This window comes from Pelodiscus sinensis, chromosome 14, assembly GCF_049634645.1.
Source record: "Pelodiscus sinensis isolate JC-2024 chromosome 14, ASM4963464v1, whole genome shotgun sequence".
Classification (NCBI taxonomy): Eukaryota; Metazoa; Chordata; order Testudines; family Trionychidae; genus Pelodiscus; species Pelodiscus sinensis.
The window spans coordinates 28,246,677-28,261,401 of NC_134724.1; the positions used below are offsets into that span (position 1 = coordinate 28,246,677).

Consider the following 14,725-nt stretch of genomic DNA (forward strand, 5'->3'; position numbering starts at 1 on the left):
ACATTTTCTCCCATGTCATCTCTCACATTCTGGAAATACTCCTCGTCAAAAGTTCTAAATACATCCTGGCCTTAAAACCTTTCCCTGTCATGACAAATCATTACCATCTGGCAGTGGTGAGGCAAGTGACAAGCTTTGGGTTGCCAACCCTCCAGACTTGGCCCAGAGTCTCCCAGAATTGGTATCAATCTCCTGGTGACCATTGAAAGCAATCCCGGAGATTTTAACAGAATATTTTAAGAAAATGACATTACACCATAGTGGGTGAAAAAATCTCCCAGAATAGTTGTTGGGAAACCTAGACAAGCCATCACTTTCCCCCAAAGGCACCAATGGGGGTGCAACAGGGGGCAGTTGCTTTGGGGCCCAGCAATTTAAAAGAGACTGGGGTTCTGGGCTGCTAGCCTCCCACAGGGTGCAGTCTACAGGGAGCTGAGGGCTGGCTGGGGAAAGCCTGATGTGGTGCAGAAAGCACTAAGAACTGGCTGCCCCTAGCCTGGCTCCTTCCCCCTAAAGCCCTGCCCCTTCCAGGGGCTGCCCCGGAGCTGAGCCCCTCCCACAGTGCCCAGGGCCCAGCAAGTCTGTCACCAGTCCTGCTCCCCCCCCCCCTATATTCTGTTCCTTTTGTCACCTGACCCCCCGCCCTATAGGGTTTGGGTGCTGGTCACACCCTGACAAGCGGACTAAGCCTGCAGGGAAGGGAGCGCCCTACAGTGCCTCGCCCAGCGGGCTGGGCTCCCGAAGGGGGGTGCTAGGGTGAGGCAGCCCTTGGCGGAGCAGTGGGCGCTGCCCGGCTTTGAATTCTGCCTTCCACGCCAGGCAGCGCGGGCAGGGAAAAGACAAAAGCCGCTGTGGGAGGCGGTGGCAGTTGGGGTCACAGGAAGGCTCACCAGGGTGCCCCCTAAAGCGCAGAGCCTGGGCCCGCCCCTACTGGGGCAGAGGAGACACCACAATGAACCCCTCCGCCACGGGGGAGCAGGAATCGGCCCCACAGACCCACCTCGCCGGTGACGTAGGAAGGTCAGGCCACGCTGCCCCTCCCTCCGGGGGTGGGTCCGGTTGCCTAGTGAGAGCGACGCCACTCGGTGGCGCCTTAGCAGGGACAAAATGGCGGCGGGAGGGACCCGCCGAGGCGCGGGCTCCGGTTCGTCTGGGGTGAGGAAAGAGGGAAATATAGGCCACCGGCAGCTCTGGGAAGCCCCGAGCCTGGTCCCGATCCCGGCGGCGGTACGACCGGTCTCGGAGGTGCCCCGCGAGCAGTCCGAGGCCAGACCCGCGAGAGGGAGGTGGATCAGGGTTGTGGAGGGATTCAGACCCGGGGGGCTGGAGAGTCAGTGGGGCTTTTGGCGGGCTCTGGGCAGGGAGGGAGCCACGAGGGGTTGTTACCGGTCACAGTGCCTTGACCTGAACACCCCCTCCAAGCAGGAGGCGAGCTGTGATCTAGTGTGCTGAGGAGGGTACCACGCCCTTCTGTCTTGCTCTCCGCAGGTGCGGAAATCCCGTGGGATCCTGTCACAACCTCCCATGTCGAAGAAGACTTTGATGCACGGAGACTTCTTGGCTAAGGAGGAGGAGTACAAGTAAGAGCAGAGCTATGAGGGGAGGGGCAGAGATGCCCCCTTGACCCTATTTTGATATCAGTAAAACACTGTTTAGAATGAGATTGCTGGAGCATTTGCCTTGTCCAATTTGATCACTTTTAAAGTGGTTGCTGGGTGTTTAGATGGACCCCAGAAAGGTTCTTCTTTCTCAGATGGCCTCTTTAGTGCTAACAGATAACCACATTCAATTCAATTCAAAGCTATCCAAGTCCACTGGTGCACCTGTCCTTATAGAGCAGTTATGGCCAGAAGTATTAAGAGTGTATTATTCATCAGACGAGTTTGTCAAAGCAGAAATTACAGTTCTTGCTAACTAGTGTTCTGATACCCTCCCCCCTTTTCCTATTGGCACCTTACACAAAAGGTTACAGATAAAACATTTTCACAGTAGTAGGTCTCAGTGTAGGTAGATTAGGAGTTTGTTTCCTATTTTTTTTAAAACCATCTCTTGAACTTACTTTCAGTAAAAAGATGAGCTCAAAGATGAGCTCACTTTAAAATATGCCATGACTTTGTTTTAAAAAGTTTCTAGGGGGCTGCGCCCCCTGGTTACTACGCTTGCCAACCCCCCTCTCTCTGGGAGTTAGCAACCCCAGCTCTCCCCCGGCTTCTGAGGAGGGCTGGGCTGAGGCCATGCCAGCCCTGGCTCTTTCTATCCAACTGAGGCTGCTCCAGTAGCAGCTCTCTCTACCCCCACCCCCTGCGCCAAGGCCGTGCCAGCCCCAGTTCTTCCCCCCTGCTGTCCAGCTGAGGCTGCGCCAACCCCAGCTCTTTCCCCTCTCCCGGCCTGTGGCATAACTCTCTCCCGACCCTGGCCGAGGCCAGCCCCAACTCTGCCCTTGGCACCCAGGGACGGCTGATGCTGCAGTGTACCAGCCCCAGCTCTGCCCCTGGCTTCCGGAGAGGGCTGGGCCAAGGCTGCAGCACGCCAGCCCTGGCTCTTTTCCCGCAGTGGCTAGGGAAGGCCAAGGCCATGGCATGTCAGTGCCCGCTCGCCACATGTCTACCCGAGAGGAAGTGAGTGTGGCTTATATTCAGGGACTCTGCCTCAGGTGGAAGGGGTGGGGCCAGAGGCTGGGCTTTACCTGCCTATGCTTAACCCCCAGTCTGTGGATGCTGTGATGTGATGACATCAGTCTGTTTTCTGCAGGAAAACCTTTTATGTATATAGAGAAACAGTGCTGTAAATTTTTTTGTTCTTAGAGTTTTTTAGCTGATTGGTAAGAAACCTCCCTCTCTCTCCCTCCCAGTCTCTTCCTGCCCCGTTTAGGAATATATGATGCATATGATCCCCCTACTGCATATGCATGATTATACAGACTTCAGTTATATACAGGCAGTCCCCGACTTACGCGGATCTGACTTATGTCGGATCCGCAGTTACGAACGGGGCTGCCCCAGAGTACATGGACTGCGGGACCTCGCGGTCCTGCCACCCGTGTACTCTGGGGCTTTCTCTGCGTCTCCCTGGTCTGCAGACCAGGAAGACGCAGAGCAAAGCCGCGGAGGGGCTCGGGCAGCCCAGGGGCGCCTGGGCTGCCCGAGCCCCCCCACCTGACCTCCCCCTGCGGCTTTGCAAAGCCGCGGGGGGGCTCGGGCAGCGAGGCAGCCCAGGCGCGCCTGGGCTGCTCCGCTGCTGGCTTCCCCAAGGCTTTGCAAAGCCACGAGGGGGGGGCTCGGGCAGCGGGGCACCCCAGGTGCGCCTGGGCTGCTCCGCTGCCGGCTTCCCCGAGGCTTTGCAAAGCCACAAGGGGGGGGCTCGGGCAGCGGGGCACCCCAGGTGCGCCTGGGCTGCTCCGCTGCCGGCTTCTCCGAGGCTTTGCAAAGCCGAGGGGGGGGCTCAGGCAGCGGGGCACCCTAGGCGCGCCTGGGGTGCTCCGCTGCTGGCTTCCCCGAGGCTTTGCAAAGCCACGAGGGGGGGACTCGGGCAGCGGGGCACCCCGGGGGAAGCCGGCAGCGGGACAGCCCAGACGCCCTGCGGCTGTCCTGCTGCCGGCGTCCTCAGAGGCTTTGCTCCCCGTCTCCCTGGTCTGCTGGTCTCCAGCAGACCAGGGAGACGGGGAGCAAAGCCGCGGAGGACCCAGGCGGCGGGACCGCGGTGCGTCTTGGTCCGCCACCCGTGTCTTCCTGGTCTGCTGGGGGGGGGGGGGCGCAGCTAGTACGCCCCCTCCCCAGCAGACTAGGCTTTTCTCCGGACGCCTGTGGCAGAGCAGCTGGGGTGCTGCCAGTTGGTCCCGCAGCGCCGCTCTGGGCGCTACTGGTCCAACCCAGCAGCACCGGTCCTGATTCAGCCGCTGCTGGTCAGTTTCAGCAGCAGCTGAATCAGGACGCCTGGGGCAGAGCAGATGGGGTGCTGCTGGGTTGGTCCAATAGTGCTGAGGAGCGGTGCTACTGGAGCAACCCAGCAGCACCCCAGCTGCTCTGCCCCAGGCGTCCTGATTTAGCCGCTGCTGAAACTGACCAGCGCTGACTACAGGAAGCCTGAGGCAGAGTTGCTCTGCCCCGGGCTTCCTGGAATCAGCTGCCGATCAATTTCAGCAGCAGCTGACTTGGGGATTCTTGGGGTTCTTAAGTTGATTCTGTATGTATGTCAGAACTGGCGGTCAGTTTCAGCAGCAGCTGAATCTGGACGCCAGTTCCGACTTACATACAGATTCAACTTAAGAACAAACCTACAGACCCTATCTTGTACGTAACCCGGGGACTGCCTGTAATCACAATGTACTATTTCCACAGGATCCTAGTGTCATTTCCCATCGCTGCTGTCAACTCTACCTATATAATTTTTTATTTAAAATGTTGATAACTGTTGAGCAACATCAAGTACAATAAAGTTGTGTCTGGAAAAGCAGAGAGATGTCTTCTATATGCATTTTGATTGTACAAACTTGTTCTAATACATGTTTTTGTTTTACATTTTGGCCTTGGGTTGCAGCCTGAATAACTTTTTCATTCTGCTACTACAATTAATGTAATTAATAGTTTTATTCTAAAAGCAAAATTTAGTAGCACAATGTAATAGAACATTTTGCATTGTGTGTTTGTTTTTTTTAAGGAAAGGAGAATAGTTTAAGATAATCTGTTGAACTTGTGCCCAATGAAGCATTATGTTTTTTGATGGAGAAAAATCCAAATGACTGGAATAAAAGCAGTGCAAAATCTTCTTTTCCTTCAGATGTGTAGAAGTGAAATAATTTGAATGTAAAAATACCTTAGCTATTTTACTTTAATTGTAGGAAAATATCACACTGAGTGGGGTTTAGGGAATTAAAATACATAAATATAAAAGGTAGACTACATATTTGACACCAGTCTGCTAACACAGAAATAAGTAAGATTCACTACCTCACAATAAAAGGGAACTTACAAGTATTTCATTTGGTTTGTAGAGTGATTATTGAAAGCTTGTATATTGCAGAGATTCCATTTGAAATGTATTTCCTTTAAACTCTTCAGGTAAACTTAATAGCAAAAACTATCTTATTGTCTTAGGAGACTGAATGCAGAATTAGAGGCAAAAACAGCAGAGTTGGTGCGTCAGGCTGAAGAAGTAATAGTGAGTAAATTTAGACTATATTATATAATGCAAACTTAGGCCACATGCACAAAATGTCAAATTCTGCAAAAATAGATGACTTACGTCAACTTGCTCATGAAAAATTTCTAACCCCCACAGCCAAAAACATTTTTTTTCAAAAGATAAGGTTTTTTAAAATTAATGTCATTAATACAAATCTGAGTCTGCAGCATGTAGAGTGCCTTTGTAGCAACATAGAGTGTTTCCCAAGCTACGGCAAAGCAAAATAGAAGGGATATTTTAATTTGGCTCAAATTTACTTTAAAAAACAACAACCCCAAATCTACAGAAGCCTATCCACAACATTCTTTGAGAGGGAGAAATCCACATATTAAATAAACACTAGGCAGTTGTGCCTGGTATTCGCTACGCCTGCCAATCCCCCTCTTTCTGGCTGCTTTCGTGGCCAGAGAGCCTGTTAATCTTGCACTGATTATATAGAAAAGTGAACAAACAAAGCGGTATAGGAAAAACCTGTTATTGGTCTATTGCTCACGTACTATATGCTACAGACAGATCTCAGTTTAGCAGTTGGTTCTGGTTGAAGTGCAAGTGAGTGAGACACTGAGATTCCACTTTCAAGTAGGCTGATGACATCATTCTGTCATGCGACAGGAAAAACTTTTTTATATATAGAGAGAGATTAGATTTCATTATTTGATACCTAGCCATTGCAGCAGTCATACCTTACAGTGAAATCTACTATTTCTATATTTGAGAGAGCCAGTCAGTCTGTGTATCTGCTTGTACAAGAACTTCTAAATAGTAAGAGGTAGGACCACCAAATTGGTATACATCCTCCTCTTATCATAGCTTAGAGCAAGGTCAGGTTTTTGGTTGTGCCAGGACAATGGGATGTGCATGGAATGATACTGTTTCTCATCAAACAGAAAGGAAGGGGTGAGATAGCAGAGACAGTTCTACTCACCAGCTTTGGGGAGCATCTGGTGGCTGGGTCGCATGGCTCCTGCCACCCTGACTGCCCCCGGGGAGCAGCCAGGCTGCATGGCCCTTGTTGCCCAGGGAGCAGCCGGTGGCTGCCTACCACCCACTGTCCCGCCACACCTTCCCACCCTCTATTCTGACTCCTGCAAACCCCACCCCCATCGAAGTCCCCTGCCGTGAAGGACCCAAGCAACACTGGATAAGTCATCTAATTATAAATAAGCAGGGCTCGACAATTACTGTAATCTACTCGCCTGTGGCGAGTAGATTACAAGCCGGCACACCTGCGCAGCGCGGTCAGTGCATGCACAGCGCGGTCTGTGCATGCTCAATGTTCCGAACTGCGCGACTGGCGAGCAAGGCTCACTGCCGCTTGGCGAGCCCTGTAAATAAGTGAAACTAACTTGATTGATTTGCATTATTCCAGAGAAAAGTAAACAGCATAATTAGTAATAGTGTAGTTAATAACAAAGAAACTTGGTTAAAGGAAAACAGTTTCTGAGTTGAGTATTTCTTTAATAAGGCAGTCACCATGATCTGGACCAGGCAGACTGAAGAGTGGTAACAGCAATGTTCTTGTTTGCATCAAAAGAAAATCTTGAAATCTAAACTCTAAGAAACAAATCAGGCTTGTTCAAGCAGTAAGTTAGATAGCAAGTAGGGGTATTCACTTCATTTCTTACAGTATTGCAAACCGTATCAAAAAGAGAAAGTTACAGTCATATGCAGAAGTCCATAGTTCTTGAATCCACTGCAACGATGATTGCAATCACCAGTCTTCCTGCTCACCAGGTAGCATCTATTCCAGAAGCTCACCATGACACTGACAAACTGAATCTAGCTATCTGGTTTCTGAATGTGGACACCTAACGGCTCCTCAAAGTAGCAGAAATTAGCATGTCTCCTCTGGTGCTGAGGGACCACTTTGGAACCTAAATCCAGTCCCAGAAGTATTACTAACAGACTAATCATCCTTTTGAACCATTATATAGCTTCAGGAGTGGGCTGAGGCTGGCTGCGGCAGCTAGCGCCCCAGGTGGAAGGTGCAATCGGTGCCCCCGCCTGCACGGCCGTCAAGGGCCATGACATAATCATCAGGCACCTGGGCGCTCCGTGACGTCCTCATTGGGCGCCCCGGGCCGGCAGTACCCTAGGTGACCGCCTAGTCTGCCTAGGCTCATGCCTGTATAGCTTTCCGTACCTATAAATAGGGGATGAAAATACCACGTGACAGTACTGTCATGTAGATGCAGGGAGGAAGAACCCAGTGTTTGTTTCAAAGAAGCAAATATTGGTTTTTTTTTTTCATGGACTCAGTATTCAAGTCAGCATTCTCTTAAATAAATTTTTCTTTTATCAGTTCTGAATGTTCCTGGCTAAACTGATGTCTCACTTTTTCTTTAAAAAAAAAAAAAAAGTCAGTGTTTTATACATTTGGGTAAAATTGAGAGAGTATACATACTTTAAATTAGAGATGTAGTAGGATAACTGTTTACATGATTAACTGATAAGCCTGGGCTTATTGGTTACCAGGAACAGTTACACACGGGCCCACAGCATGGGGCGGCAGCCAGCTCCCAGGGAGCAGGGCGGGAGCCAGCTGTATCAGAGGCAGTAGTGTGGGGCAACAGCTAGCTCCCCAGGAGTGGGGTGGGAGGCGGGAGTCAGTACGTGCCTGCAGTGGGCTCCTGAGCTGGCTGCAGGTGTGTGTAATGGCTGAAATTTTCAGCAGTTAAACAGTTACCCAATTACCTGCTTTTTAACATCCCTACTTTAAATTAGAAAGACACTGGTTATTTCTTTTGCATAACCTGGAAAATATGAAGTTTGTTCCATCTCCTATGCATTATTGTATGTTCTACAACTTGTGCTTAGATGGTAAGGGTACAGTTTTCCCAGATTTTTTTAATATAGATGGAAAGACTTCACATGAGCAAGAGCTAAATACCTGCTTTGGAGTGGAAGAACACTTGAGGCTTTCTGATATTTTAGGCTTAATCTTTGCTCTCCGAATTTGAGAGAGGCAAGTCATCCTACGTAGTACCCTTTTTGTTTGTCTCAAATGTGGAAAGCTACAGTACTTTCAATTTTTGTGATGTTTAATAATTAGTGGTTATATGGTGCCAACAGTATTTTTCTATAATGGAAATCTGTCTTTTTTATTAAAGCGAGATCAACATGAGATACTATCAATACCAGTTTCAACACAGGTTAAGTTGTGTGAAGATGATGACAAGCAACTGAGGTAAATGCTGTGAAATTCCAAAATCTTGGCTTTCTGTAGCATGCATGGAGTCTTTAGGTCTGATTCTGCAATCCCTGTCTTGCACAAGTAATCTATTTGATTGCCTTATTTCTACAAGGAGGCTCTTGAAACACTGATGCAAATAATAATTTGAGGGTCATGTCCTTATATTGTATATAGTCTTTGAACACTAAGTTTCAGGGAGATTCCGAATTCTGTTGAGCAACAAAATCCGTCTGGCTTATTAAATAGCAGTACTGCTGGTTTTTAAAGTACCACTGTTTTTTTCTTTATTTGAGCCACAGTCTCTCTGTTCACTCTAGAGCCAAGTAGGGAGGCAGTTCTTCAACACTGAGGATGAAGAGAGACCCAACATAGCCAGGCTGGATAAGGTGAAAAAGCAATAGCACTTCCATTATGCATGGTGCCAGATTTAGAAAGAATTTTTTGATATCTTCTGCAGGAGGGCGAGGGAGGTGCGACCTTTCTCCTCTCTCCCTGACCTCACCATTTCTTCTCCTGGAAGGCTCTCGGGAGGCGTTTTTCTTCAACAAAAGAGTTCAAGAAGCTTTCAGGCTCATTTTGAGGTGGTGGGGTGGTCCTCAAACTTAAAAAGGGAAACTTTTAGTCCCAAAAAATCTGTCTCAGGGTATAACTCTTACATCCGAGCCTGGGAGAAGCAAAAGTTTTTCTTCAGTCTCTCATCAGCTTATAGTTGCCCTGCCCAAGCTGACTTCATTGTGGCGTCTCAGAGTCAGTCCCATTCCACCTCCTTAGAAATGCTTCATTTTCTGGTTCCTTTCCTGCACCAGGGGTCTCTGGTTTGCTCATTGCTACAGGCTTCAAGTCTCCTTGCAGGATAGCTCCCTCTTTTCCTTTCACTCCTTGGCTCTCTGACATCTCCACTGACTGTCTGGAGATTAGAGGTATGGGAGTGCATGAACTACTTTCAGTGAGGGCATGTCTACACTAGCCCTCTAGATCGATCTAGGGAGGCTAATGAGGGCAACTGGAATTGCAAATCAAGCCCGGGATTTAAATATCCCGCTCTTGATTTGCATGTTCCCGGCCGGTCGCCATTTTAGAAATTGACTAGCCCGAAGTAACTGCCTGCGTCTACACGCGGCAGTGAAATGGGATTCCGGAATAAAGACCTAAATCGAATTAGGTGGTATTCCTCATGGAATGAGGTTTACCACCTAATTCAATTTAGGTGCTTTATTCCGGAATCCCGTTTCACTGCCGCGTGTAGACACGGGCAGTCACTTCGGGTTAGTCAATTTTTAAAATGGCGACCGGCCGGGAACATGCAAATCAAGAGCGGGATATTTAAATCCCGGGCTTGATTTGTAATTCCGGTTGCCCTCATTAGCCTCCCTAGATCGATCTAGAGGGCTAGTGTTGATGTACTCTGAGAGACAGAAAACTGATAATTGAGAAATATGATGCTCTTTTTTGGGTGCTAAAAGACAGCCATAGTGCAGTTGAAAGAGTTATAGTTAAGCTGCTGGGCACCATGGTGATTGTGTAAAAGAATATAATTTGAGTTAGCACATTCCAAAGAAACTCATAACAGTAAAGATTTAGCCTGTTCTCAGCCCGCTACATCAACAAAGGAAGCGCTGGCTAAGAATCTCTGAGATACAGTTGACCTGTCAATTACGTAAGTAATTGAAAAGCTTTTAAGACAACCACTATTTGTATCCAGTGAACTTCTAGATGAAAGAGAGAGAACTCCAGACTGCTCTGAAAGAATTATAAACTGTTGATAGCCATTAGAAGATGGAAGCTATGGAAATTAGGTCATTGGACACACTGATTAACCTAGGTCCTAAGTAGGCTTGTGAATGGTCAACTGGTAAGTTTCACCCTTAATGTGTGAGGTTACAGGTTGCGGTAACTGGTGGGGGCTGGAGCAGCTTCCTACCTGCTGCAAGCAGGGGGCTGCTCCAGCCCTGTGGGGATTGTTGTGAGTGGGGGACACTCCAGCCTGGCCAGAGAAGCCCTGGTCTGTGGCGGGGGCAGGGACTGCTGGCTACCCCCTGGCCATTTCCCCTTTTAATCAATTAACCAGTTAAACATTACATAATGTTTAACTGGTTAACCAGTTAAATGGGATTTTACATTCCGAGTTCTAGGATGAGCATCTAATGCCCTTCAAAATGGGTTGTCTTTAACTCAGTGTATTTCTTTGTACAAAATTTATTTTTCAGCACGGCTTTTTTTGGTTTTTGGCAAGATGAGTACGTTTTACAATTTGAAAAATGGAGGTAACAGACAGTAAACAGAAGCTGACAAAACTAGTAAAGCATTTAAGAGAGGGTTTTTTATGGTTAGTTTTGGTTTTAACAAAGATATAGAAATAAGAATAACAGATACAGAATCAAGGAGAAAAAACAGATTAAGGATGGAAAGCAGTTAAATAATGGACAGAGGAATTGAATGAAAAAGATATGGAAGGAAAAAAATCCTTGGGGTTTTTGTTTAAGTTAAAGGATCACTAATGTGAGGTGTGCTTCTTTAAATCTACCTCCGGACCATTCTGAAGTATTTTATTGCATAGTGGCTTTTCCTCCAAGTTATTAATATTTTACATTTGAGGAACAAAGCAACTACGGTGTTTAAAGAATCAGCTTTTGTTTACACTTTCACTCTTCACGGCATGGCTTGGTGCACAGGGGTGGAGACTGAGTGTGCACGCATGGCCAAGCATACTATAGGCTTTGAATAGGATTAGCGAACACAAAGGATTCTCTCATGCACGCGCACCTCATGTTTATGTGTAGGAAAGTGATTATAAATGTTAGCTGCTATTTTGATTTGGCCATCAGCCTAGCTACTTATTTGTGAATCTTTTCAGGCTTAACGTTTTAATTTCACATCTCAAATGATTTGCACAATCTTCATTTCTTAAAGATTTTAAAAACTGCAGGATGGCAGGCAAATATGTGGAAGTGAACAGCGCCTTTAAAATTAAATAGATTTGAACGTCTTAGCAAACAAATGGAATTTTTTGTTAGAATGCTTGAGTACAAAGGTGTTAGGAATAAATTCAAATGCTGATGAAAGTGATGCTCTTGTTTTCCTGAAAATAGGACTATTGCATGTTAATATTTCAGTAAGCAATATGTAATGGAATGTTTTGTCAGCAGCTGTGGAGGAGGGCATGAATCCTACCCTTCTCTCAGTGATTGTAACTAGCCAATAGGATGGCAATAGAAGGAAAACTGGGTAGGAAGACTGTTATTAATGTCTGTTGCCACCCACAAAAGAGATCTACAAACTGTAATAATTTGATACTAGCAGCACAAATAGCCCAATGGGATAGCCAGATTACAACTGTAAAAAAACAAACAAATATACAAAAAAAGCCCAAACCCTTAGAAAACGTATTTGGAAGGACTCTCTAGTTTCTTGGATTAACAGTATCTAGAGTACTGTGGAGATAATTCTTGTGTTTGTGAATAGAGAGGTTTGAATGTGAGCGTAGTTCCCACTAGGGATGTGACTGTTGAACTGGCAAAGCCTCACCTGTTAAGATATCCAGGCCAGAGCAGTCTATCTGCAGTGGGCTCCAGTCCAGCTGGTGCAGCCTCTGTGTGCCCTCCTTTTAATGGTTAACCAACTAAATAAGATTTTACATCCCTAGTTCCCATTATTAAAGTAGGGTGAGCAAAGAGACTTGTTACTGTCTGGATTAAAGGTAACAACATGGATTGGGAGGAGGTAAGACCAGACCTGAACTTTTTGTCCAAACCAAGTGATGCTGCCTTCAGACCTGGGCAGCTGGACAGCAGTGGCTGCTGGTGGGGAGCCTGACTCTGACGGCAGAGCCACCATCAGCAGTAGTGCAGGAGTAAGGATTCATAGTATGATATTATCACTCTTATTTTTGTGCTGCTCCCTGCTGAGCTGTGCCCTCAGTCAGCAGCCACCACTATCTGGTTGCCCAGCTGTGAAGCAGCAGTTCAGAAGTAAGAATGGCAATACCCCAATCCACCTAAAATAACCTTGTAAACCTCCTCCCCTCCCCCCTAACTCTCTGTTGGGCAGGACCCGAAATTTGAGAAACCACTGGTCTCCGTGAGCTCTGTATAGAATAGGATAAAAGCATGCAAGATCAGATTTTACGGGGCTACGGAAGGGGAATGGGACAAGATATCATGGTCCATGATGCATTTTTCATGGCCATGAATTTGGTAGGCCCTACCTAAGACCCCAAAAAGAATCCATTTTTCTTTTCCAAAGCTGCATTTTTCCTGTATTTAAGAAGAATAGTAAAAACTTAATTTTGTCAGTAAAATAAGCAGATATAATTCTGAACACAAGGGGCAGATGTTGTACAAAAATACTTTTTATAGTCATTTTCTGGATACTCTTTAACCTTTGAGTCTGTTTCTCTGGCTGTACAATGGATATAACAACTGTATAGATTTTAATTAATCTGAAAATTGATTTAAAGCTCTTCTGATGAAAGGCATTAAAATATGTAAAATAGCACATTCCCTGTGCCACAAAAATAAAAGTTTTGAACTCTGAGATAGCAGAATCCTAAAATATGAGTACTCTAAAAATTGCAGTTTACTATCGTTGACCTTGATCTTGCTGGCATATCAAATCCTGTAGAGTAAATTGAATATAACAGAGGGGTTTCTTAAACTGCAGACAGATTGAATATTAGAAAAGTTCTCATTTCATGAGGGGGGAAAAAGGTCTTATTTCCTTTTAAAATGTGTAAATTGAACACCAATCTTTTGCTTATGGCAGGGGTGGGGAAGTTTTTTTGGGTTTGGGGCCCAGACCCACAGAAAAATCAGTCGGGGGCCGTACACAAAAAAACTCACTGACATGGCGCCTGATTAAGGAGAAAGACACTCCCCCATTCCCCTCACATACCAGAGTCTAGGGGGAGCCTGGCCTAGTAGATTTTGTGTGCTCCAGCCCCATAGTGAGGCAGTGGAGTGCTAGAGCACCAGCACAGACTCCTCAATGCAGGGGAGGCCCTGAGTCTTTGGGGCTGGATCCAAGCAAGTCGGGGGCTGCATCCAGCCCCCAGGCCTGAGGTTCCCCACTGCTGGCTGACAGAATCCTGCTATGTTTTCACAGCTCTGATTTCTGTTTGTTCAATTGCACTGTGTTTTTACTTATAAGTAGTAATGCATGAGATGTGCCCCTCCTTGATTTGATACTGCTTCAGATAGAAGATAAATGTTTTTTGTGTGTGGAGAGAATAGATGCTTATCAACCTGGACCAACTATCTGCAATAACAGTAATCTATTTAAAACAAAAAAAAACGGTCAAACAAAAAAACACTGCAAAACCCAGAACCAAACTACCTGCACCCCCAAACCTACAGGGTTTTTATGCTATAGATATTTGCTCCTTTTTTTTCTTGAACATCTAGGAGTGTTTTTTGATTGTGACAAGTGTCCTTGATCAGCCACAGGTGGAGGGCTCTTAAACAGTGTGTTAGGAAGTCTTGCCTTAGGACAGGACAAGCAACCTAGATTCAGTGTCACATGTATGTTGAAATTTCAGGAGAGAGTATAGGGCAAGCAATGTTAGTCAGTCACAGAGGAGAAATTTGGGACATGCTTAAGTTCAAAATGGTATCTGGTAGCACACAACTGACAGCTGTAAACAGGTGCAGGTGTTACAGCTGGTTTAGAATGGAATAAAAGGAGTAAAAAGATGCAAAGGGAAGTAATTTTCTTGTTTTTAATCCCAAATCATAAGTGACAGATGTTGTGGCTGAAACAATTAACGAAAGAATTTTATGGCCCACACATTCTCTTTCCTCTTAACCTGTTTAATTTGTAATTTCATTTTCGTCTCTTAAACTCTGATCAGGTAGGGATTCTTTGTTTCTGTCTAACAGTCAGGGGAGCACCTTTAAGAGTGGTATGCTGAGATGAGTTAAGGATTTATTTTCTTTCATTGATCAACCCTTAATCTTGAACTTTCTTTATTATAGAAGACATTGAAGTCGCAAACTAATCGTACTTGTTGGAATAGAAGGAAAATAATTTTAGTAAAAAAAAGCAATTGGTACATTTTCTTTTACTGTTTTGATCTAAGATATGTAAAATATCAGAAACACAATTTTGGAATATTTTTTGCTTTTATTATTTGTTTTATTATAAGTTTACAAAACAATTTATTTTAGTTTTATTTTTCTTTTCAGAGATGTACTTTCGACTGAAGTGCCTGTCCTTACACTTTCACATATAAAGGTACTGAAATGTGCAAATTTTGTTCTTTAATGGAATTAAATGGATCTCTACCATTCTAGTGGCATATATGGTAGAAGAAATTCTGTGGGATGTTTAGAGCAGAAATCAGGGAGACAGGACTCC

General features: G+C 46.0%; 1 protein-coding gene across 5 annotated transcripts in view; it reads left to right on the top strand.

Moving 5' to 3' along the window:
• Positions 1-643: 643 nt before the first annotated feature.
• Positions 644-14,725, top strand: part of TEX9 (testis expressed 9) — a 45,367-nt gene continuing 31,285 nt past the window's right edge. For 2 of the 5 annotated variants that reach the window (XM_075897311.1, XM_075897312.1), the window contains exons 1-4: positions 5,095-5,157; positions 8,292-8,368; positions 8,692-8,760; positions 14,554-14,602. Coding sequence is in view for 3 of the 5 variants with exons in the window: in XM_075897307.1 (XP_075753422.1) it covers positions 1,108-1,155; positions 1,489-1,580; positions 5,094-5,157; positions 8,292-8,368; positions 14,554-14,602 (330 nt within the window). In the remaining 2 variants the exon portion in view is untranslated. Of the gene's footprint in view, positions 757-812; positions 1,021-1,059; positions 1,156-1,488; positions 1,581-5,093; positions 5,158-8,291; positions 8,369-8,691; positions 8,761-14,553; positions 14,603-14,725 lie in introns of those variants that run through there. The other 3 variants (XM_075897310.1, XM_075897308.1, XM_075897307.1) reach the window with 3 other exon arrangements.